Genomic DNA, 27175 nt, shown 5'->3' with positions numbered 1-27175 from the left:
CACTTCTCCTCCAGGACAAATATTAGTGAGCGTGCTGAGCTGGTTGGTTTGTGCCAGAGCTGGAGGTGTGACCGTCAGCTCTGTGTGGGCTCTGGGCCGGGCTACGCTCCGCCGCTGGCCAAACATCAGAAATATGTAAAAGTATTCTGCTTTTTCTCACAGCACCTCGGATCAGTGATGGCGGCTCAGGTGGAGCTACACACAGGGAACGCTGTGGCTTCTCTGTGTGTCCTTGGCGAGTAGAATCACTTTAAATGATAAGATTAAGATGCGATTTTCATTTTCGTGTAGGTCGACGTACAAGCAGCGTCGTCCTCCGTCACTGAATTATGGAAGACTAGGATTTTTTTTTTTTTTTTTTTTTAAAAAGCAGTGCGTGCATAGCTCATTGTTGAAACAAAAAGCTAGGATAAAATGTTCGTAGTTTTCGGATGGCAACAAGACGTCGTGAAACATTCAACGAAAAGCAAGAAAACAATCAGATGGAACAGTCGGTACACAGAAATCCTCCCGCTGACGATTAATGAGCCCAAAACAACAAACGTACAATGAGGCTGCTCGTGTTTTAAAATGTTACAGCGGTGGAAGATCGTCTTCGCTCCATTAGATATGAAGTTAAAGTTGCACCAGGCAGGTTGTGTAAGAAAACTCTCTCCTGTCTCAGTTTAGATCCAGAAGTGGCCCCCACTCTCATTAGAGGTCCTCTGTGACCTCAGGCCTACTCTTAAAGTTCCTCAGCACTTTGTGTGTCTATTCTTCAGATTGTTTGAGACGTATATGGTTTACATCCATGTCTGCTCACTATATATGATATAATATGAGCTCACCTGCATCAGAGTTACGCTGGGTTCACGCCACGGGATTGTTTTTGTGGGAGACCACAGATTGAACCGATTTTAACCGTGTCCCCTCTGTAGTGGTTATTCTGCAGGACACTGGTGAGGCCCGTTACTATCGCTGGTCCTTTCACATGGATACTTGATATTCAGGTAACATTAAGATTATGTCTGTAAAACCCTTAAACTACGGGATCATCTGGGCAAATAATCTGTTCAAACCAGCCTTCAGTCAGACCCACAATCTACCCAATTACCCTCTTGTGTGGGGTCAGCATTAGCTGATGGGATGCTAATAAAACACTAGTGGCCAAAACACTTTAAATGGGACACACGAAGTTTAAGTATGAACACCAGCACTATCACAGGGCTCATTATCACCTGCCTCTGAGTTAATAAATAAGTCTCTTGTTGCCACTTTTGGTCACAAAACATTTGCCTGGTGCAGCTTACTAGAGCGAAGATAATCATCTTTGTGCTTGATTCATAATCAAACACCATTTTTCTTTAAGTTAATCCTTCAGATGAAAACTACAGAAGTCTGTTGTCATTTTTTTCAAGTATCCTAAAAGGCAGATGAGTTTATCATCAATCCAGTCAGTAGCCAAATGTCTAGAGAGCAAATGTTTAAAGCTGCTTTTTAACCTGAATGAAAACCCCTATCGCTCCCCTTAAGGTGCCCTTAAGGCATCGAAGCCCTTAATAGTATGAGCAGAGCTGGTGGAGGGCTCTGCTTGTGCTTATGAACACATCTTTTCTTAATTAAAACAAACTTGTATAGTTCTCAGTCTGAAGGCTTAAAACTGTTCAGTACATTCTGTGGATGTAACAAACATGAAGAAACATGAACGCATGTAGATTCACACACATGACGTGTGTCGAACAGCGTAAGCAGAATATTTGTCTTGATTTCAGGTGTCTGTACTGCGTGATGAGAAGTGAATACTGTTTTATCTCTTGATATGAACATGATGCTGGACTGATGTGTGACGTGAGATTTCAAGCTTCTTTGATTTCAAGCTTCTCAGCCATCGAAGGCCTCAACAGGAGGATCCAAAAACAATCAAATTCAGCATTGATGCCATTTTTGGACAATCCTTAGGACGCATCACGCATACGAGCGTGAAACAGTGCATACAGTACTGTCTGGACTCTCATAGGACACTTGGTACCGACGCCTCACGGAGCGAAAGCAAGATTCATCGAATGGTTTCCTGACTGACTGAAATGATGAGTTACTGATTAAAATCTGCATTAACATTTTAGGTTGTCAAACACAAAACAGAGCAGATTTTCTCCCTCGTGTTGCAAAATACCAGCAGCGTCCCTCTGCTCTAAATCCTACATTTTTGATTTGTGTGTTTTCAGAGTTTTAAAACACAAGTTTTAAGTTTAAGGCCGCAGATAGAGAAGTATTTCATTTGTGACTGAAACATCCTGACTGCCTCTAATATTCACTGACAGCGTGCACAGAGTGTTACACCCCTCTGCCACATAGATCTGCCTTGAATGAGACCGTTGTTACAACATCTGCCTTCACTCCTTGTTTGTCTGAATGGACAAAGTGGCTGCAGCTGAACTTGGACCAGCTGAGTCATTTTTATTTTTCCAGCTGTGAAGGCGGCGGCCAGCCGGCTTACAGTGTGTTACTTTACTGAGTGAACACATGGTCTGGCTCCACCTGACATCCACCTGCCTTCAGCCCGCTTGTTCTGGAAATACTGAACGGCCACAGGTTGATTAAAGAGATGACAAAAGAAAAAAAATCTGTGTTACACAAAAGTAATATTTGCACTTCACTTCTTTAGGACTTGGCAGAAAAATGAGCACATGTTGGTGTAACAGAATGTTTCTCCTCCTTTAAGAACATCTGTCAGCTTGACCTGCTGCTAAGCGACAGAGGTCATCAATAACAACAGAAACTATTTTGGTAGCTAATAACTGCGTCTGTCATTTAAAGCCCCCGCCATTATTTATTTGAGTTGACAGACATGCTGAGCGTGCACTTCTGTCTTCATGGGTAACATCAGATATTGTGTCTGCTGACTTCTCGTCCAATACGAGCTTGTATTGGAGTGTGATGTCAAAGCTGGGGAGGAAACACAGCTGTGGTATGTGTGTCAACAGAGGGCAGAGGAAGAGGAGGAAGAGGAGGAAGGGCTTTGCTGCAGTGCTTTAATAATCGTTCTCTGATTTTCTGCAGTGAATCCTCTCTCTTCACTCCGGTCCCTCCTCTCCACCTCCTCTCCCTCTCTTTTATCTGTCCTTTTTCCGCTCCATCGTCTCTGCGTCTTTGATTTCCCTGCATACTTTATCGAACGTCTTCTCTCTTATTCTGCACTCGGGGCGAGAGAGAGGACCTCTGATCAATAGAATCAGTATGTGGAAGTCTACTTACTCATCATGTTCAAACTGCTGTTGGTTTGCGTTGACGTTTTGGGGAAGTTAAAGTGTATCTAAAACTTCACCTCTGAACATTTCTTCGATCTTCTCGGACTTAAAGAAGAAGCTGGAGTGCTGTGGTAGTTGAGCGGGGTAACAACAAGCGCACCTGTGACTCTCCTGCTTCCTTCTCACTGAGGGGGTTTAGTTTTCATCTGCTGCCGGGACACGACAGATCTCTAACTTCCAGTTGATTGAAATGCTAGAAATCACTTCTTCTGGACAACGTAAGCGCTTTAGCTACATGACTGAAATGTGTCGGTGTCACAGAAAGAGCAGCCGCTCTCAGGCCGAGTGAGACAACGAGGCGGTTGTCAGGAAATCACTGCTAACAATCAGGTAAACAACAGCAACAGTGAAGTATTAAAACCAGGCCAACTGTCGAGTCTCAGAAGAAGTTCTTCCTGTTTCAGCCTAGAAAAGCTCCTGTAACATGTTTTTGTGCTCATCATCCACCTCGTCAGCTGCTGCGGTGACTCCTCTCCTCACAAAAAAAAACACACAGGTGGCAGGTAGACACGGCTGGATCAGGGTGGCTGGACACATCTGGGACGACTGGGAGGGGAAGCAGGTGATCAGATGCGGATCTGGTAGCCGTCGTTGAGCGTGCTGAGCTCCGGAGGTTTCCTCTCTACTGACGCCGGCCTGACAGACAAAGAGCAGAAAACCGTCAGATCTCCCACTCTGAGATAAAAGCACTGTGACTTTGTCCCTAATTGTTACACAGTAGAACAACACTGGCGCAGACCCCACCTGTCTCCAAACTAATGAATCTGAGAGTATCGTCCCTATTAGTAGTTTGACAGTGTTTCCTCTGGGGTTTTCCTCGGCAGTGGGGAGGAGGCGTTTGGTTGTACCTGGGTGGTGCTAAGCCCCCAGTTAGTGCACCAGGCTTTAAAACCATGTTCAACAATGGTTTCCGTCATTTATTAAATACAACTATTTTTTAGAATCTTATTTCACTTAAAGCAGCTACAAGGATTCTTCATGTTCTGTACATTTTAGCGGCCCTGTGGACAAAAGCACCATCATCTCCTGTGGTTCACATGTTGGTCTGGCCAGCGCTTGGATTTGTTTTGGAAGGAAGAGACAGAAAGATGCAGCTTGTTTTTAATACTATAATTCTTTTTTTTAAACACATCTGCTGTAGCATGAATAGTGATGAGGTAATATACTTATTTATGTCCTCAGCATGATCATGAAGTAAACTGTTTTAGTAGCGTCTAACAATGTATTTAATAAATAAAACAGACCTATTAACCAGAAGAAAGCCTTTCTTCACTGTCTCCTTTAGCTTTTTTTGTTTCAGTTCTTTCCCTCTTCTTTTTGCTGATCCTGCAGCATCAGCCATAACCACAAAATATAACTACTGAAATTAAAAACTAAGAGTAAAACTAAAGTTCTCTACAGCAAACTGTCCTCCTGCCTCCTTTCAGCTGTAACATGTGAACACGGGCTCTTCTGGTCAGACCGGGGGACGGCCATTTAGAATGACAGAACAGAACCGGCCAGTCTTCTCACTGATGGTCTCGTTAGCTTTTGTAGCTCACATAGAGGCATCGGTGATAAACTGAGGCTGTTTCATAACCAGCTAAAAGCCCCTTTTTGCTTTAATCTAGCTGTGTGTTGTGTTTTTGTTTGCGTGTAGCAGGCGGCGCTGATAACAGCCCCCTGAAACGCCTTATTCATGCTGCTGGAATAACCCCGTGCTGTTGAAGTGTCCGTGCTCTCTGCTGTTTAAAGCAGCAGCAGCAGATTATTACGCCGTCTGTGGAGGACTTGTCTGTCTGAAGTGGCAACATGTTGCTAAGTGTGTAAGTGCTCTGTTGATAACAGTAATGGCTTTTTAAGTGCCACATTTGAGTGGTTTGAAGTGGTAATGTGCTGCTCTGCAGTGTCCCGATCATTCAAACTGTTTCTCTGATCGGACGAGACCATTCACCTTCATGGAGATTAAAAGAACAATCAATGAAACTGAACCCTGCAGGGAAAACGAAGCACATTTAAGCTAATAAGGAAACTTTTTCACATTTCATTTGACTCCGAGAGAAAAAAAGTCCTTTGTCTATCTTGCATACATCTTCTCTTATGTTTAAATGTATATATAATATCTCTTTACATGTTTTTATCATGTATGATCTTTGCCTATTTTTTATTTTGAAGCACCTGTCGAATGAAATAAACTTGATTTCTGTTCATCTGCATCTTACACAAGTTTTTACAATCTGGTGCAGCAACATATGCCTGGTGTGTGTGTGTGTGTGTGTGTGTGTGTGTGTGTGTGTCTGCATCGCATCATAGCTGCACAGATTTTAACTGTATTAAATGTATAATATTTAAATGTATTAAGTTTGAGGCTTGGACTTGCCAATAAATCAAACATAATCATTTATCTAAAGTAGAAGATATGAAGTTGACAAAAAAACTGGATCTAAAAAGATTTCTAGTTCTAGAAATATTTTTTAAAATCTATTTTTGAGATCATCATTACTCAACACTAGGGGGCGTGGTGGTTAAATGCAGGTTCATGACTTCTCTGAACTAATTTAAACTGCTAAATCATTTTCCCTCCTTTTCTATTGTTTTCCTGGCCTCCACACTGAAACGCTACATGCTGTCTTGAGTTTTAGTATTTGAACCAGAAAACTACTGGATTCCTGAGAAATCACAGAAATCTTCTCTCTGGAAAACAACTCCCATAACATGGCATGTGCATTTCTTATCAACATAATAAGGCTGCAACTAATAACTGGTCAATATTGATTAACCTGCCTATCATTTGGTCTATAAAATGTCCATCACAGTTTCCCTGAGCACAAGCTGACGTCACTAAATGTATATTAAGATATAGAACAGGGAAAGCAGTGATTCTCACTTTGGAGGAGCTGAACCCAGAAACGTTTGGACATGTTTTGCTCGATAAATAACTGAAAAAAGCCACTGATTCTCAAAACAGTTGCTTAATAGTTTTCTGATGATTAAGGTTCAATTGACAAATTCTTTCATTTGCATTACGTTTTCATGTAGGGACAAACCAAAGACACACACAGTGCTTTTACAGCTGAGCTGCATTTGTTGTTTCAAATGATCTAATAACTGCTTCACTTCGACATCATTTGATAGCAGAGATGATTTGATTTTAGGCGACTAAAAAAGGATTAAGAAGTAATGCCTCCCTTTTGTGTTGCTTATTTTTAAAAACACACACACTCCTGAATAATTGGACAGCTAAGCCGGTCCGAGCTTCTCATAAGAAAAGGTCATCAGTGCCACGTCGACTGGCAACACCGGGAGTGTCACTAACTCTGGTGCAGCGTGTGTGTGTGTGTGTGTGTGTGTGTGTGTGTGTGTGTTTGTGGTGAGTCTGCAGTACGGCTGGGTTGCAGCTGTCATCCAAGTCAGATTGTGTTACATCCCACCACACAGCTGACGGCACACACAAACACACTCAGCATCCTGCATCTGTGTGCGTGTGTCAAAGTGTCCTCGCCACTGAATCGGAGTGGTGAGTCACCCTGTTTTTAAGAGCTGCTAAGTCTGAAAGAATTTCATCCATTTGGCTTTAAAGTGAGAAATTTAACAGTTTCTCATCTAACAGTCTTTAATATATCACATTGATTATATTAGATGTTACTTAATTTACACTTCTCTTGTTTTGACTGCTTCAAAATGAGAGATTTTCACACACATGGCCTGTTTCCAATTTTCTTTCAATTGCCAGGAATGTAGTCAGAAGAAATGTGATGGGTTTTGATCTTACGTAATGTTCCTTAATATGTGTATGGTGGCCACTGAGAAAGGAGGCTTTAAATTTACATATTTCTCTATGGAGTTTGGTATTATGTTCTCTCTGATTCAGTGGCCTTACATCCTACTACTCAGACTGAAAGAGAGAGACACTCTGCTGCTGAGTGTTGCTGACACACACACACACACACACACACACACACACACACACACACACACACCATGATGATGACAACGCCTAGTGTCAGCTGAACAGAACAAGGACTCGTCTGCCTGGTGATAATACTGATCTGTCAGCAAGAAAGACGCACACACATGCACGCACACGCACTTGAAGTCTAAACTCTCCTTGACCCGAAGAGCAGAGCCACAAAGAACAAGGGAGTGGGGGGAAGGGAGGAGAGGAGGAAGGAAGGAAGGAACAGACGAGGGTTGATAAAATTCACCATTCAAACACTGGTGAAGTCACGGTAGGTCTGAAGGAGTCTGTCTGACTAAGAATCTGCTAAAATGTGGTGGGAAACACTCACGATTTGTCTCTGCGGTGAGTGGTCCTTCGCTGGGGACTGCTCTGTCGTCGCCGTGGTGATAAGGACTTCCCCCGGCTCCGCTCCTTGATTGGTGACTGGGCGCTGGACGATTTAAGGATCTGACAAAGGAGAATCCCAAAGCAATGACAGTCAGTATCACTACATTTCAGCCTCTTATCTCATTGTTTTGGTTTTAAACCTGTTTACTGTGCGGTTCAGTCTCACTGCTCTCATTTTCAGGCATCAGCTCTGACAAACCCAGTGTACACGGCCTGCAGACACACAGTGGAACTGGTGGAGACCAAACTAGAGCTGAGAGGAGAGTGTTATCCTTCTTAGATTAATGAGCCAATGATTCATGGTTGCTGTCAGCTTGTTTTTATATTTCTATGTCCCACAGTGCCAAAATGATCAATTCATGTGGTATTTTCCTGATTAATCACACGGTCTAAAAAAAGAAATGTCAGACTGTGATAAAACACAGTCTCATCTTAAGTTTGCTTGTTTTGTCTGCTCAACAGTTCAAAACCAAAAGATATGCAGTTTACAATAATTTGAAACAGAAAATAGCAGCAAATTGTCACACTTTTGACTTGAATGATCCTCTCAGCTCTACATGGAGACAGTGCGGTCATCAGGAAACAAATCAAACCGCCGCAAAAGTCATAAAATCATTCAGCCGGTGAAAATGGTTAACGCACAGGACACATGCTGGTTTCCTCTTTACACCCTTGCTAAACCCTCACAAGGAGCTGCTGAACTCCTTCAGGCATTCAAACGATGCTAGCCAGCGACCACTGCTCCTATTCAGCTGCGGGGCAGAAAGTGCAGCCGCCATGAATGGGACCTCAGAAAAACAACCCGACTGTGCACGAGCACGCGTGTGATGTTTCATTCTTTTCTTAATCTCCCTCAATCTCGAAAAACTGCTGTGACATCCAAATTGTGCAGAACATACAATTTAAAGGAATGTGAAACTATCATTAAGTGGGAGGAGAGAAGAAAAAAAGGGCAGGATGGACACGGATGGCAAGTTTTCCCGGATAAAGCAAAAGTCAGGAAGACAGCTGGTCCCATGTCGTCATGTGGTCCTGACAGATATACAGGTCTGTGTTCCTGTGTGTGTTCCTGTGTGTGTGTGTGTGTGTGTGTGTGTGTGTGTGTGTGTTTCCGTCCTCACTTCCTGCGGCTTTGTCTAAGCTTTCAATTTTTAAACCCTGAATGTTCAGATCCAGTCCTCGATGCTGTGGTCTGGTAGTGTGTTACTGTCAAAATGCATATTTAGCATCTATACCACAGTATAGAATGAGACTTTGCGTGCATTTCATAGCCACCAACATAAACCTAATGCTAAACCTTAATCAAGGAGGAGGAGGAAGAAGAAAAAGGACGTCTCACTGTCAAAGTCTGCAACTAAACCAGGCGTTTATAAAGACAGAAGCACATGAGCGTTATGCACAAACACCAAAGTCTATAATAAATTCACATTCTCTGGATATCAGCCCAAAGTCTCACAAAACACTACACAGCTGACCAGCGTCTGACTGTGTGTGTGTGTGTGTGTGTGTGTGTGTGTGTGTGTGTGTCAGTGTTTTCATGTGCATCGTGTGTGTGTGACAGCTGCAAACCTGCTGACCTACATACAGTATCTTGCTTACATGCAGCACAGTCCATATACTGCTATTCAACACCGGCATCTCACACGCAACCACAGACTCACACACATACAGACTCACACACACATACAGACTCACACACACATACAGACTCACACACACATACAGACTCACACACATACAGACTCACACACACATACAGACTCACACACACATACACAGACTCACACACATACAGACTCACACACACATACAGACTCACACACACATACAGACTCACACACATACAGACTCACACACACATACAGACTCACACACACACACAGACTCACACACGTATACAGACTCACACACGTATACAGACTCACACACGTATACAGACTCACACACATACAGACTCACACATACAGACTCACACACATATACAGACTCACACACACATACAGACTCACACACATACACAGACTCACACACGTATACAGACTCACACACGTATACAGACTCACACACATATACAGACTCACACACATATACAGACTCACACACACATACAGACTCACACACATACACAGACTCACACACGTATACAGACTCACACACGTATACAGACTCACACACGTATACAGACTCACACACATACACAGACTCACACACATACACAGACTCACACACGTATACAGACTCACACACGTATACAGACTCACACACATATACAGATTCACACACGTATACAGACTCACACACATACAGACTCACACACACATACAGACTCACACACACATACAGACTCACACACGTATACAGACTCACACACATATACAGACTCACACATCGCCTACATGGAACTACATGTGCTGCAGCAATATGCATCAGGGCAGGAAGAAAGCATTAAAAAAAAACAGAAAATAAATAAAAATCCAAGGCTTCATAAAACATTTAACCTCAAACAACCCGCGTGTCCGTGTCTTTCTTCATCTCTCACACTCACACATTCACTCACACACACACTCACTCACACATTCCTTCCTTCCCCATCATGCCCCAAATCATTCCTGACAGATTATATTCCATGTTCAGCTCAAAGGAAACTACATCCATCTCTGGTCTCATGGAAAAGTATAGTAAAAGTGTTTCCCTTGTTCAGAGTCTGAGTTCAGCTGCCAGGATCATCACAACACAAGACACTAAGACTGAACTCCATGTAAAAAAAAACACAAAGACAAAAATGAACTCAAACGACGAGTTTAAACTATATTATATGGTTTGTTCATCTGATTGGTTCAAGTTATCCTGTGTTAGACAGATGGGTCATCCAATCACATGCAAAGTCGATCAATTAATCAATCAATCTTTATTTATACAGCGCCAATTCATAACTGCTTTCCATAAAGAGCAGGTCCGGACCAAACTCTTTCATTAAGAGGAATTCAACATTAAGGATTCAAGAGTCCCCTCATGAGCAGCATCAGGTGTTGTTGTTGATGTAACGTGTTTGTTTAGCGTGCGCATCATGATTGTGTGTTTTTATTCAAACTGATATTTCACTTCCTCTAAAAGGTCAAGTTTGGACCCCTTGATCTGATTTTGAGAGACATGATCTTTTCCTTCGTTGTCCCTGCCAGGCATAAGTTTGGTTGTGTGTGTGTGTGTGTGTGTGTGTGTCCTTGGCTAATCTCTAAGACTACTGGGCCGATCAGCCTCACATTTTTTGTGCACATTTATACCAGTATGCTGAACAACCTCTCATGGTTGCAGTGACTCCCCCTATTTTTACTGACTGTTTTATGCCGTTGTTGACTGCTGACTCGTCGCCCTTCTAAAGGCTGCAAGTCATCAACACCTGCTTCAGTTTGACATTACAGAACAAAAGGCACCCGGCTGGGCCAATAAAAAACTCTTACCGAGTCTGTTCAGGACACATTTTGGACTTGTGGCTCAAAAACTGACATCACTAGAGACATTTGGTCTTGGTCATGTACAGATTAAGTCTATACCTGATATGTTATCATCCACTAACGTCATTTATTTAAAGCTTAACACAACATGAATAAATCCCCATTTCTGTTTTCTTCGCTGCCAGTTTGGCTGTTATACAAAGTTTAAGACACCCTGTGAATACAGCTTGTTACCACATTTACAAAAACGCCAGCAGGACCAAAGGCTGTAATAAGAAAGATAAAAAATGAATATTTTGTAAAGCTTACAGTGGTTAAAGGTTTAGGTTATGTCATGGTTTTGGCAAATAAACACCCCATTAGTAGCACCACTAAGAGCCGTCATTCCTGGAAACTGGTCCACTAATCCTGAACTCATTTTCGCCTTATTCTGTTCAGTTATTACCATCCTGGTTGGTTTCTGTTATGGTTTGTGTGCTGTCTCTATTTTCCTGTGCCCCTGATGAAATGGTGTCAGTTTTGTTCTCCTGCCTCAGACCGCTCACTTACTTCCCCTCTTAAGAAAACTACTCTGAAGCACATAAAGGGATACTGTTAGGGAGCTGGCTGACATTTGTACCTACAGGGGCATTTTTGTTCTGAGTACACATTCATTTCTGATCCTGGTGCATGCATACCGCTTATTAAAAATAGAATGGATTTAATGTTTGATTAACACAGGCGGTCTGCTGCAGACCCGTAACTTTAATCTTACTTATTAATCTTATTAATTACCTTTTATCAGTTTCTGAATATCAAGCATGATCAACTGATTTGTGTTTCATCTTTTTTATGGCCCCAGTGCAGAAAATACAGAGGAAAAATCTTTATAGTTGGATTTCTTTTACATGAAAACGGTGTTGGTTTTTGGGAATAAGAAAGTCTTTATCAACACATTAAACCCTCGAGTGTATGTGTACACAGGACGTACCTTCATCCTCATGTCCCGGCCATGTTTCTCCAGCTCCTTCCTCATCTCCTGAGCTCCCAGGCGGGCCGCGTTCAGCACCAAATGCTTCCACTCGATTGGCTGAAAGACGTGGGGATCGTGAGGCACATACAGGCCGATCTTCACCTAAGAGGGACAAGGGTTAAAAAAAAAAAGCACGCTCTTAATGATTCACCCATTAATACGACCTCCATCACCCGTCTCCATCCTCCTCTTCCTCCCTTACCTTCTTCAGAGTGTGCTGGTATCTCTTGTAGGAGCTCTCGAACTCGGCCACCAGTTCCCCCAGTGTGCGGTGGGTCAGTGGTTTGTCCATCAGGTCCTGGCGACGGCTCATGCCCAGTGATCCATAGCGGCCGTTGCAGTAGACGCCCAGCACAACGTGGTGGAAGCAGTGGCCCGAAAACTGGGTCTTAAAGCTGATGGGGAAGCGCTCGAGAGACGTCAGCCCGTTGGTCAGGTAGCTGGGCGACACAGCTGAGTTAAGGAAGGATGTGGAGGGCTTTTTGTTTTTGTCGGTGCTGTCTGAAATGTTGTATTTTAGTTTGCACAAGTCAAACTTGTTAGATGAACTAACACAGACACACTTTGACTGCAAACCTGAAATAAAAACATTTGAGCACAAACCAATGAAAGTGAAAGTGTGTTTGTTTGGACTTGGTCACAGCAGAGCAGCCTGAGTCATATGAGTTTAGATTCAGTCTGGCTCTCAGAAGGCCAATGCTATGAAAATGCCACAGGGTAAACAATGACTGTGACTGCCTCTGTGTGTGTGTGTGTGTGTGGCTCCTCCAGCCTGACTTAATGTCTGATTCACCGTTGTGTTTTTCTCTTATTTAATAAGAAAAACAGACAGAAGGATAGATGAGCTATCGGGTACCAGTAGAAGCCTGAGGGGATGACAACTCACATGTTCGCTGTGTGTGTGTTGACACCTCACTAGGAGATATGGGGGAATTATGTGCACCTCTTCACATTGTTTTCATGATGGATTCAAACAGGAATTTAATAATGCTTCTGTTGCAGGGAAGTTCTATGTTACAAGAACTGGTCCAACCCATGATAACATTTTAAAAACTTGAAAATGAGTCCAAATGATAGCTGAACAGGGTCTATATTTAGTCAGCTCTCATGCTGTGGACTGCCCAGCTTCATGGAGTTCAACACTGAGAGGGATCCAACTGTAATCTGTGCTACCACACACACACACACACACACACACACACACACACACACACACACACACACACACACACACACACACACACACACACACACACACACACACACACACACACACACACACACACCTGGACAGTATCTCTGTCAGCCAGCAGCCAACCATCTGCTCTGTCCTGTCCAGGGAGGCCTGTCATTGGCCAGAGTGCCTGCCTGTCACCTCAGCAGCCTGGATGCCACAGCGCTGCCATGTTTCCATCAAATATTCACAAAGGGCCACTGATAGACCACCGATCTCAAACACACATTCCAATGTACGTCAACAAGAGTGCATGTGTGTGTCTGTGCTGTGAGGAAGCCTGCAGAGTTAAAGCAGAGCACAGTCCTGACCAGGGAGTGTTTGGCCTTCTGCATGAGGAAACCACCAAACCTCCACAGACTTAAAGTGTCCTCAGAGGCAAATTTTGCCAATTTTCAACCGGCTTTGTATCATTACAAAGTCAGTGGCATATGCAAATGAACAATGCCAGAGCTCCACAGAACCGCCCCTCCTCCTGGCTCTAGAGCCGTTGTTCAGCTGAATAACAGACTTAACAACAGAATAATTATCAGTTAACTGTCAAGTCAGTTATTCAATAGAACAACAGCCATGGAGCCAGCAAATGTCACCAAATGACACATTCCAAGTCACATGGCTGACATCGAGAGCAAGAGCTCGGCGAAGGCCTGCCTGCAGGCAACACGGAGGACGTTTTAACATCGTTTAACATGTAATGATCCAAAGCCCACGACAAAACTGTAATTAACCGCTTTGAGCGAAGACACTTAGCGCCTTTACCAGCTTCTAAATTCTGTGTGCTGCTAAAATGAATCACTGTAAATGAGTACATACAGTCTGAGGCAATCCAGAGAATCAGGAAACCGTTAAAATCATCCTGTATGTAGCTTGACTCAGTGGCACTGTAAAGAAACACATTGTTATTTTACCGTGTGGATGATTGTCTTACATCAGAAAATAATAATCAAGTTTCACAGCATTTCTGTGAGCTAACTTAGTGAGCAGTTTCACGAGCGTCATCACAATCTGAATGCAGTCTCTGTTGCATTTCTTCCTAAGCACAAGTGATCATGACGGATACATAAAGGCAGCTTGTTGAGAGATGAATTATCAGATGTCACACTGACTAAAATACACACACACACACACACACATATAAACACACACACTCGGCATTACATTAACTGCTGCGGCGATAAAATTAAATGTTAATGTTTGAGAGAAGCTTGAGGCTGACCACCTACAGCTGACTCCAGAAACACTGTACACCGAGCCTGCAGACACACAACACACGCTGCTGTTCCTCCCTAATGAACGGGTCATTAGACACACTTCCTGTAAAGGATGACATGTGACGCCGCTAACAGTAGGTCTCTCCCCCTCTGTTGCCATAGAAACCACTACGGGAGAGTTGCTGAGTTTTTTTTTTTTTTTTTTTTTTTAGACGCAGAGCCGATGAGTACATCACGTCTCTTTCTTTACACACGCTTTGAAAGTTAGAATAATAATCCCAGAGTCAGCGCTCTCTGTCGTTTTGCAAACATCAAAAACACATCTTAGAAACCTTATCTGTAGATATAATGCAAGGCTCTCTGTCACTATTGCTTTCCCTTTTTCCATCCACATAACACCGTCTCTCTCTCTCTCTCTCTCTCTCTCTCGCCAGCCTCTCCCCTCTCTTCCTCGAGTTCCTCTCTACATTCCCTTCCTCGCTACATTTTCAAAGCGCCAAGATTCGAGATAAGAAAATGAGGGAAAAGGCGTAAAATCCCCTTTAGGTGCGGTGCCTTTTCACAGGGAGTCATGTGCTTTCCTCATCTTCATCATAAGCAAACTCCGGGTCTCTTCAGCAGCAGTTTGGGTCTTGAAATATATATAGTATATAGACAGACGAGCCTTGTGCTGCTCTCATGGCCTGCACTAGTTTAAATAGTAAATAACATAACAACAAACTGTGTGCTACCAACTTAGTGGTAACTAATAGGGGAAGGACATTTCCTGTTTTTAAAACAACAATGCTCCCTTTACAGAGCTGAGAATACATGTTTTTTTCCCAACTTGGCACGGAAGAAATTGACTGGGCTGCACAGACCTCAACCACATCCAACACCGATGAACAGGAATGACATGGGCCTCAGCCAGCCTCCCTAAGTGGGAGCAAGTTCTGTGATTTTGGAAGATTTGGGAGATTTTCAGCAATCATGTATGGGTATAATGTTTAAGTGACCACATACTTTTGGCCATGTAGTCTGTTTGCCGTGTCTAAATATAGGTATAGTAAGTCAGTATCCATTTAAAGGCTTAATGCTGTCTTTATGCATTAGCTTCTTGCTGTAGTGTTCTGTGACTTCACTTAGAAAAGTTCTGCAATAATGAGCCAACAGTTAAAATCAACACAAACCCTCTTATGTCATCGTTTGGGATCATCGTGAAGGCATGCAGTTATTTGCGGGGGAGCCATAAAATCGCTGCCTTTACTCCCGTCTTGGCGCGCCTCCTGATACTTTTCAAATCTGGCGTCTTTTCTGACATTCTTTGAAAAACCCTTCACGCAAGCACAGGAATAAATAACAGGAATGACAATTAATTATCATCTTCTTTGAATGCTTTTCATTTCTTATTTTCATTTTACAAAGTGCCTTGTGTTGACTATGGTCTTTCACTGTGTACAGTTTGATTTGAATGTAAACCATGCAGAACATTCCCCTATGAGACTGAGCAAGTTTAGCTTCATCGAGCGACAGCAGAGGGTGGAGCATGTTCGTTGTGGGGTAGGAATGGTGTTTACTTTCTTTTTTCGTGTTGATTTAAATTGTGAAATTCAAAAAAAAAAAAAAGAACTGTGAAGAAAGATACAAGCTTGTGCTCTGATTATTATTCAACTGGATGCTGCTTTGTACTCCAGTCTTATTCTACAAAGCACCGGTCACAGCCAGGGATGGTTAATACAATGAGTCACAGAGTCAAACACACAAAGAGCTGGAGTGTGCCAAGATGAACCCTGAATATCCTGGAGAGAAGTCAGATCACTGTTAACAGGGAGGGAAAGGAACCGGCGGCAGAGGACGGACCGAAGCCTGACACGCAGATGGGAGGACAGACAGCTCCAACCGCCACGAGCTACAGCAACTTTTGCTATTCGGCCCTTTTCTTCTCTGTCCAAGCTCTCTATATCTACTCCTGCCGTCTAATGCTGCGTCTCTCTTTATTATTAAAACTCACTCTAATGACAATAACACGCAGCAAAGATATGAAGTCACTCACACAGTCAACTGGTTAGGTTGGTATCTCATTATCTTAACAACTCTCAGTATGTAAGCAGGGTGTGTCCTCCCCTCCTGTTACTGTACGAAAGGTTGGTCGAAGTCTTTTCATTGAAAAGCTAGGCCTCATAGCTCAGTGGTTAGAGCACTGGTCTTGTAAACCAGGGGTCGCGAGTTCAATTCTCGCTGGGGCCTGCTGTTTTTTTCAGAGGATGACCTCAGGAGCCGGTGAAAGGTGACACTGCACAAACACTGTCCCTCACTGGCATGATTGAGACACTGGGAGGTTGTTCAAAGGGCACGCAGCAACAAACTCACAAGGTTTTCCTTCCTTTTCTCACATTTCCCTTCTTTTCTTCACCCTTGATTTATTTCTTTTTCCTCTGCACTTTCTCCATTTCCCTCCCTCCGTCCTCCTTTCATCTGTAGGCTAAAGCCAGTCTCAATTAAAGTCACTGTCAGCTGCCACCCCGACAGCCCCCGAGAAAAGCCACACTGAAACTAGCACATGTGAAACTGGACCAGCCTTTCGCAGAAACACAGAAAACTCTCCTCTGTTGACACGTTTGCACCACATACCACACATTAACTCCTTTATATCTCACCTTCCGACCACAAAGCTGATGTGATCTGATCGACGGGGCTACTGGATCAGATCATGGCCGCTTTTTATTAAACAATAAGAGCAAATCATCAAAAATAAATCATCAAAATAAAGAACGTTAATCTGTTAAAGTGATTTCTCAGTTTATCACTGCAGCACTTCCCTGGTTCCCTGAAAGGTTTCCAATGAGATCGACATTTGTTTGAGGCTGAATTGTCAAATTGCCAACATTATAAACACGGACAGTGGCCAGCTTTCACTTCAGCAGACCTCCACAGTGTGATAACAGACACATTTGTATGTTTCACATCGTCTGCTGATCAAATGAAGCAACCATAATGTGGAATTTAATGTGTGACCATACAGTAAGACTGCATCCACACGACCAGACAGATAATAGAGTGCTAAAAAACATCAGGGGCCAACGATGAAGAGCCTGCTTCAACAGATGTTTGGCCGCTGCTGCTCCATATCGAGACATAATGACTAAAAGCAACCACTGACTTTGTAGTGAAACAAGCACTCTGGTATTTGGCCACTAGTGAATAATCATGAACAGTTTCTCATTCAGACAAAAAAAAAAAAAAAGGCAGTTTTTCTGGAAATTAGATATTGAAGCTCTGGAAAAAACCATAGAAACTGGTGCTTTCAAATTTAAGCTCTGCTGGATAATACTAAGCTTGTGAGGGTGTGTGTGTGTGTGTGTGTGTGTGTGTGTGTGTGGCAGGGGGTTAAACTTTGAAGAGGGCTTGTTGCCAAGCAACACAGTTCAGTAAGAGCTGGAAAGGGTGTCAGTGGTGGGGGGGTATTAGGATATTAGAGCAACATGTCTCATTGATTTCACCCACAGATAACAAAATAACCTTATGACCCAGCGCTTGGTGTGTGTGTGTGTGTGTGTGTGCAGGAAAAGATACATTCCCAAGATGACGGCTTCGAGACATTTGATTGGCAACGACTCTCTGATCATCTCTCTTGCCGTCTCCATTAACCTGGAGGAGGAGGAGGAAGACGTTGAGGAGATGAAGAGGAGGAAGGGGAAGGAAGAAGGTTGAGAGTGGGAGGCAGGGAAAAAGAAGAAGAGGTGCCGAAGGAGGAGCGGAGAACAGGCAAAGGCGAAGAGGAGCAGCAGGAGGGTGGGGAGGAGGAGGAGGAGGAGGTGGAGGAACAGGAAGAGGAGACAAGGGAAGGATGAGCGAAAGGGAAATGAAGGGGGGAGGAGAGAGTAAGACAGAGGAGGAGGGAAAGATGAGAGATGTGGAGATAGACTTGTTATTTTCAACGCAGTCATTTGAAGTTTAAAATTCAAACTGTATTATATTTTTCATTTCATACTTTGTTACATTCCAAACTAATGCATCTATAAACCACATTAAAGGCTTCAGTGTTATGTCATGTTGTTATTGATCTCCATCGGTGAGCTTTCTGAGCCTTTTCACCTCTACTGGGAGGTCAAAGGTGACGGTATGTGGTCTGCCTGTTCACTGCAGCACTCTGCCCTTTAATCAAACTAACCAATAGGCAGCCCTTTGTTACAGCAACTACATGCATGCAGAAGAAATCTCTATTCATCAGAACGGACATACAGCCTTTTCTGCTGAGGTTTTTACCTTGATGAGATGGTTTTAAGGTAAATAGTTTACCTTAAGATTCTGATAATCAAAGTACACTGTAACTGCATGTCCTTTAGAAAGCTGCAGCCCACTTACCCACACAGTGGACGACTCTTCTTGATCTCAAAGAACTGGGTTCCTGTGTGGTTGTATCTGATAGAAATGTTAAGGATGACAGGATTTTTAGTTTTAGTCGTTTATCTGTCCCTCCATTGTTGACAGAGTGTTCCTGAAGTTGGTGTCTCCATACTTCACAGTCTGCAGAGACATCAGGTGTGGTGAGACCCAGGCTAACTCCACCTGACAGGTGTAGCTCTCTCCGTGACACGTGTTGTCATGGCAGCGTGTGCTGCTGTGTGTCGTGCTTGTGCTAAAGGATACTGCAGAGCCTTCATGTAGTTCTGGATGGCCACAAGCCAGTCTGGGACCGACATGGACGGTTTGAAGGTCGGGACCGATGGAACAGGATGCTGGGGAGGGAGAGAGAGAGACAGAGAGAGAGACAGAAAGAGGGAGAGAGATTATTTCCAGCAAATCGACATGTGTTAACATTCAGACCCCCCCATCTATAAAATCTGTGACTCATTACAGCTCTTACTGTCGACAATCACTGATGTTCCACCACAGCTGGAAAACATTTACACTGGCTACACTAGTCAAGTCGTTAGACTGCTCTCACATTACAGAACGTTAAAACTCAGTTAGCAAAGAATGTTATTGGTAACTAGTTCACTAGCTAAAGGTGCTAAGCAGGTGCTTTCTGAGACCTCTGTGTTTCTAACAGCTGATACAGATGCCATTAGGCAATACAGGAAACATTTGGTTTTAATATTCAATATAACTTTAAATTTTCAACAACTGCAGGTCATTTAATTTTCGCAGAAATGTAGTAAAATCTGTTTTCCATCTCCAACAGTTATTCTTGCTAGGTAGACAATAACACAGCTATTTCTACAGCTACCATCACCACTGCTACTGTGCCACAAACAAACCCCATGTGTTTAATCTGTATATGATATCTGACAGCGGGTAGCCACAGCCATGATAAAGAGATGTATGACACATAACAAAGGCCAGCCTCAAAGCCAGATTGTCGGAGTTATGTGGTGTGCACCATCTCAGACCGCTCGGCAAACAGACACACACATTGTGAGGAGGCAGGTTTGTGGTGAGAGTAAAAAAAAAAAAAACACACGGCTGTTTCTAAAGACGTTTCACCTCAATAGGAACCATTTCAGAGAGGAAACAGAGGCGGCTTCACTATAGGACATGACCACAGCAGCACAGAGTGAGTCAGGGTTGAACAAAAACCGACACTTCCTCTGACACACAGGCGCTGTGGTGTGTGTGTGTGTGTGTGTGTGTGTGTGTGTGTGTGTGTGTGTGTGTGTGTGTGCAGGAAGGTTGAACTGTAGCAGCAGCCCTATCATTTCCTGTGGGTTCTTGTGTCACTGTTTATTTACAGAATAAAAGGAGAGCTGAGGAGGAAGACAAGAGGACAACATGGAGGCCCTGATGCATGTTAGGATCCTGGTATAAAACTTGTGACTTGCACATGCGATCTATTAAAATGCACTTATTTAAATAAAGTGTTTATACATCGTCACACACACACACACACTTACACATACACTGTGGATATTTTACAAAAAAAAAAAAAAAACGTCCTCATTCCTCACACATGCAAACAAAAACACATTCATATAAGCTTTTAACGGCACCCAAGGACCTTCAAAACTCACAATGAGAAGCTTAAGCAGAATTTCATCTGCAGTCGGCCATTCACACAGATATTCAACATGGTACTCAGCCAATACAGCAGCTATTTAGCCACTCAGATACTCATTTAATACAAGTAGACAGTAGATCAACCTGTCAAGCTGTCAGTCAGTCATTGACCGAGTAAAGAAATTAGCCAACTGGTCACTCTTCTAGCTGTCAGGCCAGTCATTCAGTCCATAAACCAGCCTGCCAGCCAGCCAAGACCAGTAAATAGCAGGTTTTACTGCCGCATAATCTCCTATGTAGTGAAATCCTCACTAGGGTGTAATATACTGGCTGCATCAGCACACACACACACACACACACACACACACACACACACAATCTAAAGCTGCTTTATGCTGGGCCAGGGAGGGAGATGACTGGTGATCTCTCACTTTTATCATCCCCCCCTCTCCTCTCTCTGCTACAGAGGAACAGCAGTTTGGGCTGCCATCCTTCTGCTGCCCGGCGTCGCACGCAGTGCAGAACTTCCATACAAAAAGGCTCGATTTTAAATGCAGCACGGCGAAGTTTCAGTCAGCACCAGCAGCCATCTCACCATTCAGTGTGTCTATTTCACATTTGGGACAACATTGACAACACAACCACTGCGAAGATGAAGAAATAAAGCATGAAATGTAAAATGCTGCATCTCAGCGGTCCACAACCCCAAAAACTGTTCTTATGGAAAGTCAGCACTACGCCTGATGAAGTTTTATGATGCTTGAAAATGTCAGGGAATGATGGCACCTAGAGCTGTCGCAGACTTTCATATTCACCCTGTGTGTGAACTTACAGACGGGAGGTTTCATGAGGATTCAGATATTAAGGTGCAGTGTGAACATACATAAATCACCTGCGAAGACAGAAGCAGCTAAATGACTAAACTCTCCCCTATCCTTCTTCTCTTTCCCCTCTGCCTTTTCCTCCTTCCCCTTCTCCTTCCCTCTCCCTCCTCGCTCTCATCTCTCCCTCTTCTCTCATGTCATCCAGTCTTTTTAATCCTCCCTCCTCATCCCTTTTTTCCCCAGCTCTATCTATTTCTCCCAACAGCTCCCTACTCCAGAGCAAGGAGGCAGGCTGGCAACCTGACCCACCCAGCAGCACAGACAAAAAAAAACAGGGGGGCTGTAACCAGAGACAGATAGAGACAGAAAAAAGATGGATATCTTGGAGTATCGGTTATAACCCTCCTTTTATGAATTTTGAATCGTTGAGCGGAAATGGAGGATGGGGAGCAGAAGGTGGCTGGGGAAAGAAAAACTAAAAGGTCAGTGGGAGTCGCACAAGTATGAAGGCAAAGTAAAAGAAGTTCCCTTTTATATTCCCTTCTTCCCTTTTATAGCTGCCAACAGTTTATGCAGTTTAACTTAAAAGCTAACAGCTCAGCAGACACTTTTCTCCTTTTCTGAGAGGACCTCTGAGGTGAAGACGCCCTCTGTGACCTTTAAAACACTTTTGCTCTGTGTGCATTAAAAATGGAAACAACTGAGCCAGATGGAGAGAGGGAGACAGACAGATCGTATTTCCTGCTGTCAAGATATCTTTAGAGCGGGACATCCCGAGGAATGCCTTTCTGTGTGTGTGTGTGTGTGTGTGTGTGTGTGTGTGTGTGTGTAAGTGAGACAAATGATCCAGCATGATCCACGAGACTCGACATGAGACTCCCTGTTTCTTGCTATCACCCTTTGTATTTGGTTATTTGGTTATATAGAAAGTGATGGCAGCCTTTTCCCGAGGACTGTTGGTGTAGTCTCTACTTCTTTGCCACTGAGCACATCTGCCTAAACTAATCCATGCTGGCAGGCGTCCATACATATCCACGTCCAATCCAAAACACGCCATTTGTATCCTGAATTGAACAAAATGGCAGTGTCATATTCACTAAGACAGCCCATGAAAACACAGTGACATGGCTCCACCTGTCACACTGCTGTGGCACTTGATGCTGTCGAGCTGGTTCTACTGTTAAAAATGTCTAGTTTAGATGTAATCTGTTGAGGCCATCCAGAAGAAAAGCCTATTGTCACAGCTTGAACCAAAACATTTCACTCCAGAACAATGGGACTACAATGGATTATGGAAATTAAAAACAACTTTTACCCTACTTTTTTGGCGACAGCATCTATTTTTGCACAGTTAGTTCTCCTTGTGGTGTCCAGTGTACATGTAGCACGCCGTGTGTGGTTTATGGGCCTTTTATGTTTTATTTCAAATTAAAAACACTCAACAAGTGAAGAGTGAAAGCCTCAGAAAGAATTGGAAAGTGAATAGCGGCTAGTTTAGTTTACAGAGCTTTGAGGGAGACATTAGCCCAGACGAGTTCTAGCCAGTTTCGTTTCCCATTAAAAGTCCTTTAGGTGGCCCAGTTTGTATCCAGAGATTATCCACTACCCAGATTGTGTTAGAGGGATTATTTGTTCCCTGCGCCAAGACTTCAATTCTATTAATGAGGGCACAAAGTGTGGCAGCAGGAACTGTAGTTACTGACAATAACGCTGATGTAGACTGTAGTTAAGTCTTCCTGGAGGCACCACGCGTTGCATTTGAAAGCATCCTATAACTCTGTGTACTCTCTGATCTGTATCCCACAGTAATCATCACATCACCCCACAACACTGACCTGGTGGCTGACAATGTAACTCTTCTCACCATTTGTTCGTGGTAAATCTGTAGATGCCTATGATGATTCATTATTACTGTTAAATGTGACAAACAGCAGCTGAAATGCATTTCAAAATCCTCAAAAACCAACACCAGCCTTTTCATAATGACAGTCTCCTGATTTATCCTGATTCATAGACGTTTTGCCGCATATCTCATATGACAGTTTGTCCCAAAGTTATTCCTCTTCCCTCCCTTTCTTCCTTCTTCCCTCTCTATAGGCACCGTTAACCCATCTGGGTCAGTGTGGTAACCACCTGCTGTCACACCATCTCACACACACACATCCACACAGAAACACACACCAGGGTCAAGTTACATATCAACAATACATCAGCACTGCAGCATAAACCAACTGACACCTTAGGCGCGCTCACACGGCGCCTGTACTGTGCCAAGTGTAGCGGCTTTACAGTTGGCTCAAACTTTACAGAGATATTCACGAGCAGCAGATCCAAACCTGATTATGATCTATAAATATATATATATATATATATATATATATAGACAATACAGACAAGTGGCTTATGTGTGTGTGTGTGTGTGTGCGTTCTACATGTCCAGTTTTTCTACGTTGGTGTGTTTGTTTGTGTGCACACGCCCTCCTGCCGTCCTTCTGTCCAGTACGGGATTCTGGCACTGCCGGCCATCCGGGTCACTAATGACCACATGGCCAATTAGTAGAGCTAAACAACGAGCAGATTCCCTCCTCCACAGCCCCAAACACAACGAGCATTCATCCAAATCGCTGATGGGAAAAGCATGAGAAAAATCTGGGCTGAGAGGCCTCGGTAGCAGCAGACACAGATGGGCGTCATGCGCGTGGCGGCGCCATTTCATTTCATTTCATTCACCCCGAAGAACCAGTCGCACGTATTTTTGTCTTTCAATGAGTTATGTGTGTTCTGCTGCTACAAGTTCTGCTATTAGTACTGATGATATCACAACTATTGCTACTACTACTGACTGAATGTGCCTGAGCAGTTTAGGATTATTTTCCTTATTGATTAATCTGTTGATTACTTTTTTCCAGTAATAGTTTAGTCTGTGTTTGATGTCTCTCAGCTGAAGGTGATGTGTATAAAATATCTTTTGTCCAATCAACCAAACCTAAATTATTAAAATTACAATCATGTAAAGCTGGGAAAAGCAGCAACTCTTCACATTTAAGAAGCTGGACCCAGCAAATGTTTGGTGTTTTTCAATCAGTTATTAATGATAATTAATTTGTCAGCCATTGTTTTTAATCTATTAGTGAACACGTTATTTCAGCTCTACTTCAGGATGTCTTACTCAAGGACACGGCGCAGAGTGGGGAGTTACTGCAACTGGGGTCTGAACCTCCGTTTACGCTTATAAAGGTAGTAGTGAATTTTCACTGCACTGTCTAACCTGTTTATCCTTGTTGTTTAAGCTCCTGGTTGTTTTAAAGCATACATACAGTATCTGTTAAGCTACAGCCAAACTATGATGGTGCAAAGGTGTGTGTATTTGACATGTGTGGGAGTTGGGAGTCACAATGAGTCACACACACTGTGAAAAACCCAAAAAGCAGATGTAACATAATTTGACAGGTCTGCCACCCCAATTTAGCACATTTGTTGTCATGGCAATGTGACCGTGTGTGTCTGAGGATGAGTGTACACCCGAGAGTGTGTGTGTATTCGTGAAAACAGGTTGACATTCACACTTAGGTGATGCAACTATGAACACACATAAACACATAGAAACACACACCCCCACATTTCTCCGCTTTCCCTTGCACCAACATAGCACACGTAGCCACACTGAGCCCCTCACTCGCAATTCCCCTATTGACGTCGGCACAGTAGGAACACAGCGGGGAAAAGGGAGCGCCTTGAGGTATAAATATTAAAAGATGCAGTTTGTTTGCAGGTACACATGTTTAAAATGTTACCCTCGGCTCTTAGGAACTGTGATGGTGATTTTTGTTTTACTATTATCCGCCACAACAGTAATCCACAGACTAACTGACACTGAAAATATTAATTAGTTGATAAGATCAGCCACAGGAAGCTCATATGGGTTCAAGGAGGACACCCTTCACGAAGGGTCCAATAACACTCCCATGAACCTCTAATGCTGTGTGTACACCTCACATGTGCAGTTGTGTGGATTTTTCATGTCTTAATCCAGAGTTTAATAATTCATCACTGGGGAGTACAATCAAAGAAACCCTGCCACATTTCCCCACTGGCCTCGTTCTTCTTCTTATGTATTTTTTACAGACTGACTGGTGATAGTTACATCCTATCAGTCTTTAAACTACCCGACGACTCAAAGTAGATGTGGTTTGAGTGCTAGAAAATGTATATTGTTGCTTGAAATATGAATACAGATGATATAAATCATAGAAATATATATTAATATGATGATTTGGGCAAATGAGGCATCTATTACTATGAATGGAAATATTTGTTCTGCTATAAAACAGGGCTGACAACCTTTAATTGGTGCACTGGTCAACAATACTGCAACAAACAGACAAGGGAAGCAGCATCGTTTGAGGTTGAAGTTAGAATATTTTCTCATGAATTATGTTAGTTTGTCCACAAATCCAAATACTGAGGAATGAACCAATCACAGCTGGCTTACCTTGGGAAGGTAAGCGGCGTTTCGTATCCTGTCCACCATCTCCTGGCCCTCTGGGTGCACAGCAGCCACATGGGACCACATCCTCTCCCAGGTTACGCTCTCGATGGGAAAACCGGTCCTGTTGACGTAGAACAGAACCCCTCCATCCTTCTCCTCTTCCTCTCCAGGGGACCTGGAGCTGTTGTTCGGGGGGGAGGCGGAGGACTCCTCCTGGGTGCTGCAGCGGAGGAGGCAGTGTGAGCTGGTGCTCTTGGACCGGCCGTGCCTGCTGAGCTTGGCCGGGGAGGTGCCGGTCCGGCTTGGGGAGTTGGGTCCTGTCATTGCTCCCAAGAGGGCCAGGAGGAGGAAAAGTTGGGGCAGGAAATCCTCCTCCAGCTACAAGAGCTTCTTCTTGTTTGTCAGAGTTGGACGGTACATGTTGATCTTAAAGGACAAACCTGGCAGGATAAAACAAACCAGAACACATTTCACTTCCTCAAATGTGGTAGAAATGTCACATGCTTTTTGAAATACAGCTGAATTTCTGCACTGCGAGGATCAGCTGGAGGAAATGTTTCCATAAATGGCCCAGTAGTGCTTTAATAAGGTAGGTTGATCTGAGCATTTCCTATTTTGGAAGAGGAGCGAAGCTTAAACAGCATGGCTAGAATCTTCCCAAGTGTGACAACAGTCGACCAAGACTGATTTCTTTCATAGAAATCCTGCAATTACTGTAAAAAGCATAAATGTGCAGAGAAATCATGGGTCCAAAATGACGCACATACCATCCTAAAGTTGCTCACTGGGTGATAGAAAAAATCCGATTATGCTTGTTAAAATCAGCAGGGTGCAAAAGGTGTTAAATGCACTATGAAGTTTAAGGATATTAGAATAAAAATCAACAAATGACAAGGTGGTTTTAGTCCTCAGTGACCCTGCAGATCGACAGGCTCTCTATAAACTCCTCCATGAGCACAAAAACACATGCTAGTTTCTTTTTTTAAATCATACAATACTACATTGCATGCACAAAATTAAAGACATGTCTTGTTACGGAGAGGAATCCTCTTTCCAAACTCACCACAGGCACAAGTTCATTTCGACATCAGGGATTTTGTCGTTTGAGTCCATCCGCCGAAAAAAAAAAACCCAACCGTTATTAATCCAACAGTGCCGTGCTCTCCACCGGGGCTCCGGCTTCACACAACCGTCGGATCCTGCCGTTTAAAAGGCATTTGACTCGACAGACACACGGCGAGAAGAGGTAGGTCCCATTCATAACAAGCCGCCGTTGTCCACCACAGGCTGTGAAGTCTTGTTTTGGTTCGAGGCTTTGTAACTTCACCCCTTCTTGTGCGCGTCAAGCTAGCAGGAGCTAACA

The 27175-nt window shown here is 43.4% G+C and overlaps 1 protein-coding gene and 1 non-coding gene across 2 annotated transcripts; one reads left to right on the top strand and one right to left on the bottom strand.

Moving 5' to 3' along the window:
- Window positions 1-3784: 3784 nt before the first annotated feature.
- vash2 (vasohibin 2) lies at window positions 3785-26917 on the bottom strand. Its single transcript, XM_070849652.1, has 9 exons — window positions 26876-26917; window positions 25816-26252; window positions 19153-19241; window positions 18868-18924; window positions 18076-18150; window positions 12281-12518; window positions 12037-12180; window positions 7556-7674; window positions 3785-3923 (listed from the first exon to the last, which is right to left on the bottom strand). The coding sequence occupies exons 2-9, from the start codon at window positions 26134-26136 to the stop codon at window positions 3854-3856; spliced, it is 1113 nt and encodes a 370-aa protein (XP_070705753.1). The 5' UTR covers window positions 26137-26252; window positions 26876-26917; the 3' UTR covers window positions 3785-3853.
- Window positions 16677-16749, top strand: trnat-ugu (transfer RNA threonine (anticodon UGU)). Its single transcript has one exon. It is a non-coding gene; the product is annotated as a tRNA-Thr (tRNA).
- Window positions 26918-27175: the final 258 nt, after the last annotated feature.

Source organism: Pempheris klunzingeri, chromosome 18, assembly GCF_042242105.1.
Source record: "Pempheris klunzingeri isolate RE-2024b chromosome 18, fPemKlu1.hap1, whole genome shotgun sequence".
Classification (NCBI taxonomy): domain Eukaryota; kingdom Metazoa; phylum Chordata; class Actinopteri; order Acropomatiformes; family Pempheridae; genus Pempheris; species Pempheris klunzingeri.
This window is presented reverse-complemented; position numbering and strand designations above follow the sequence as displayed.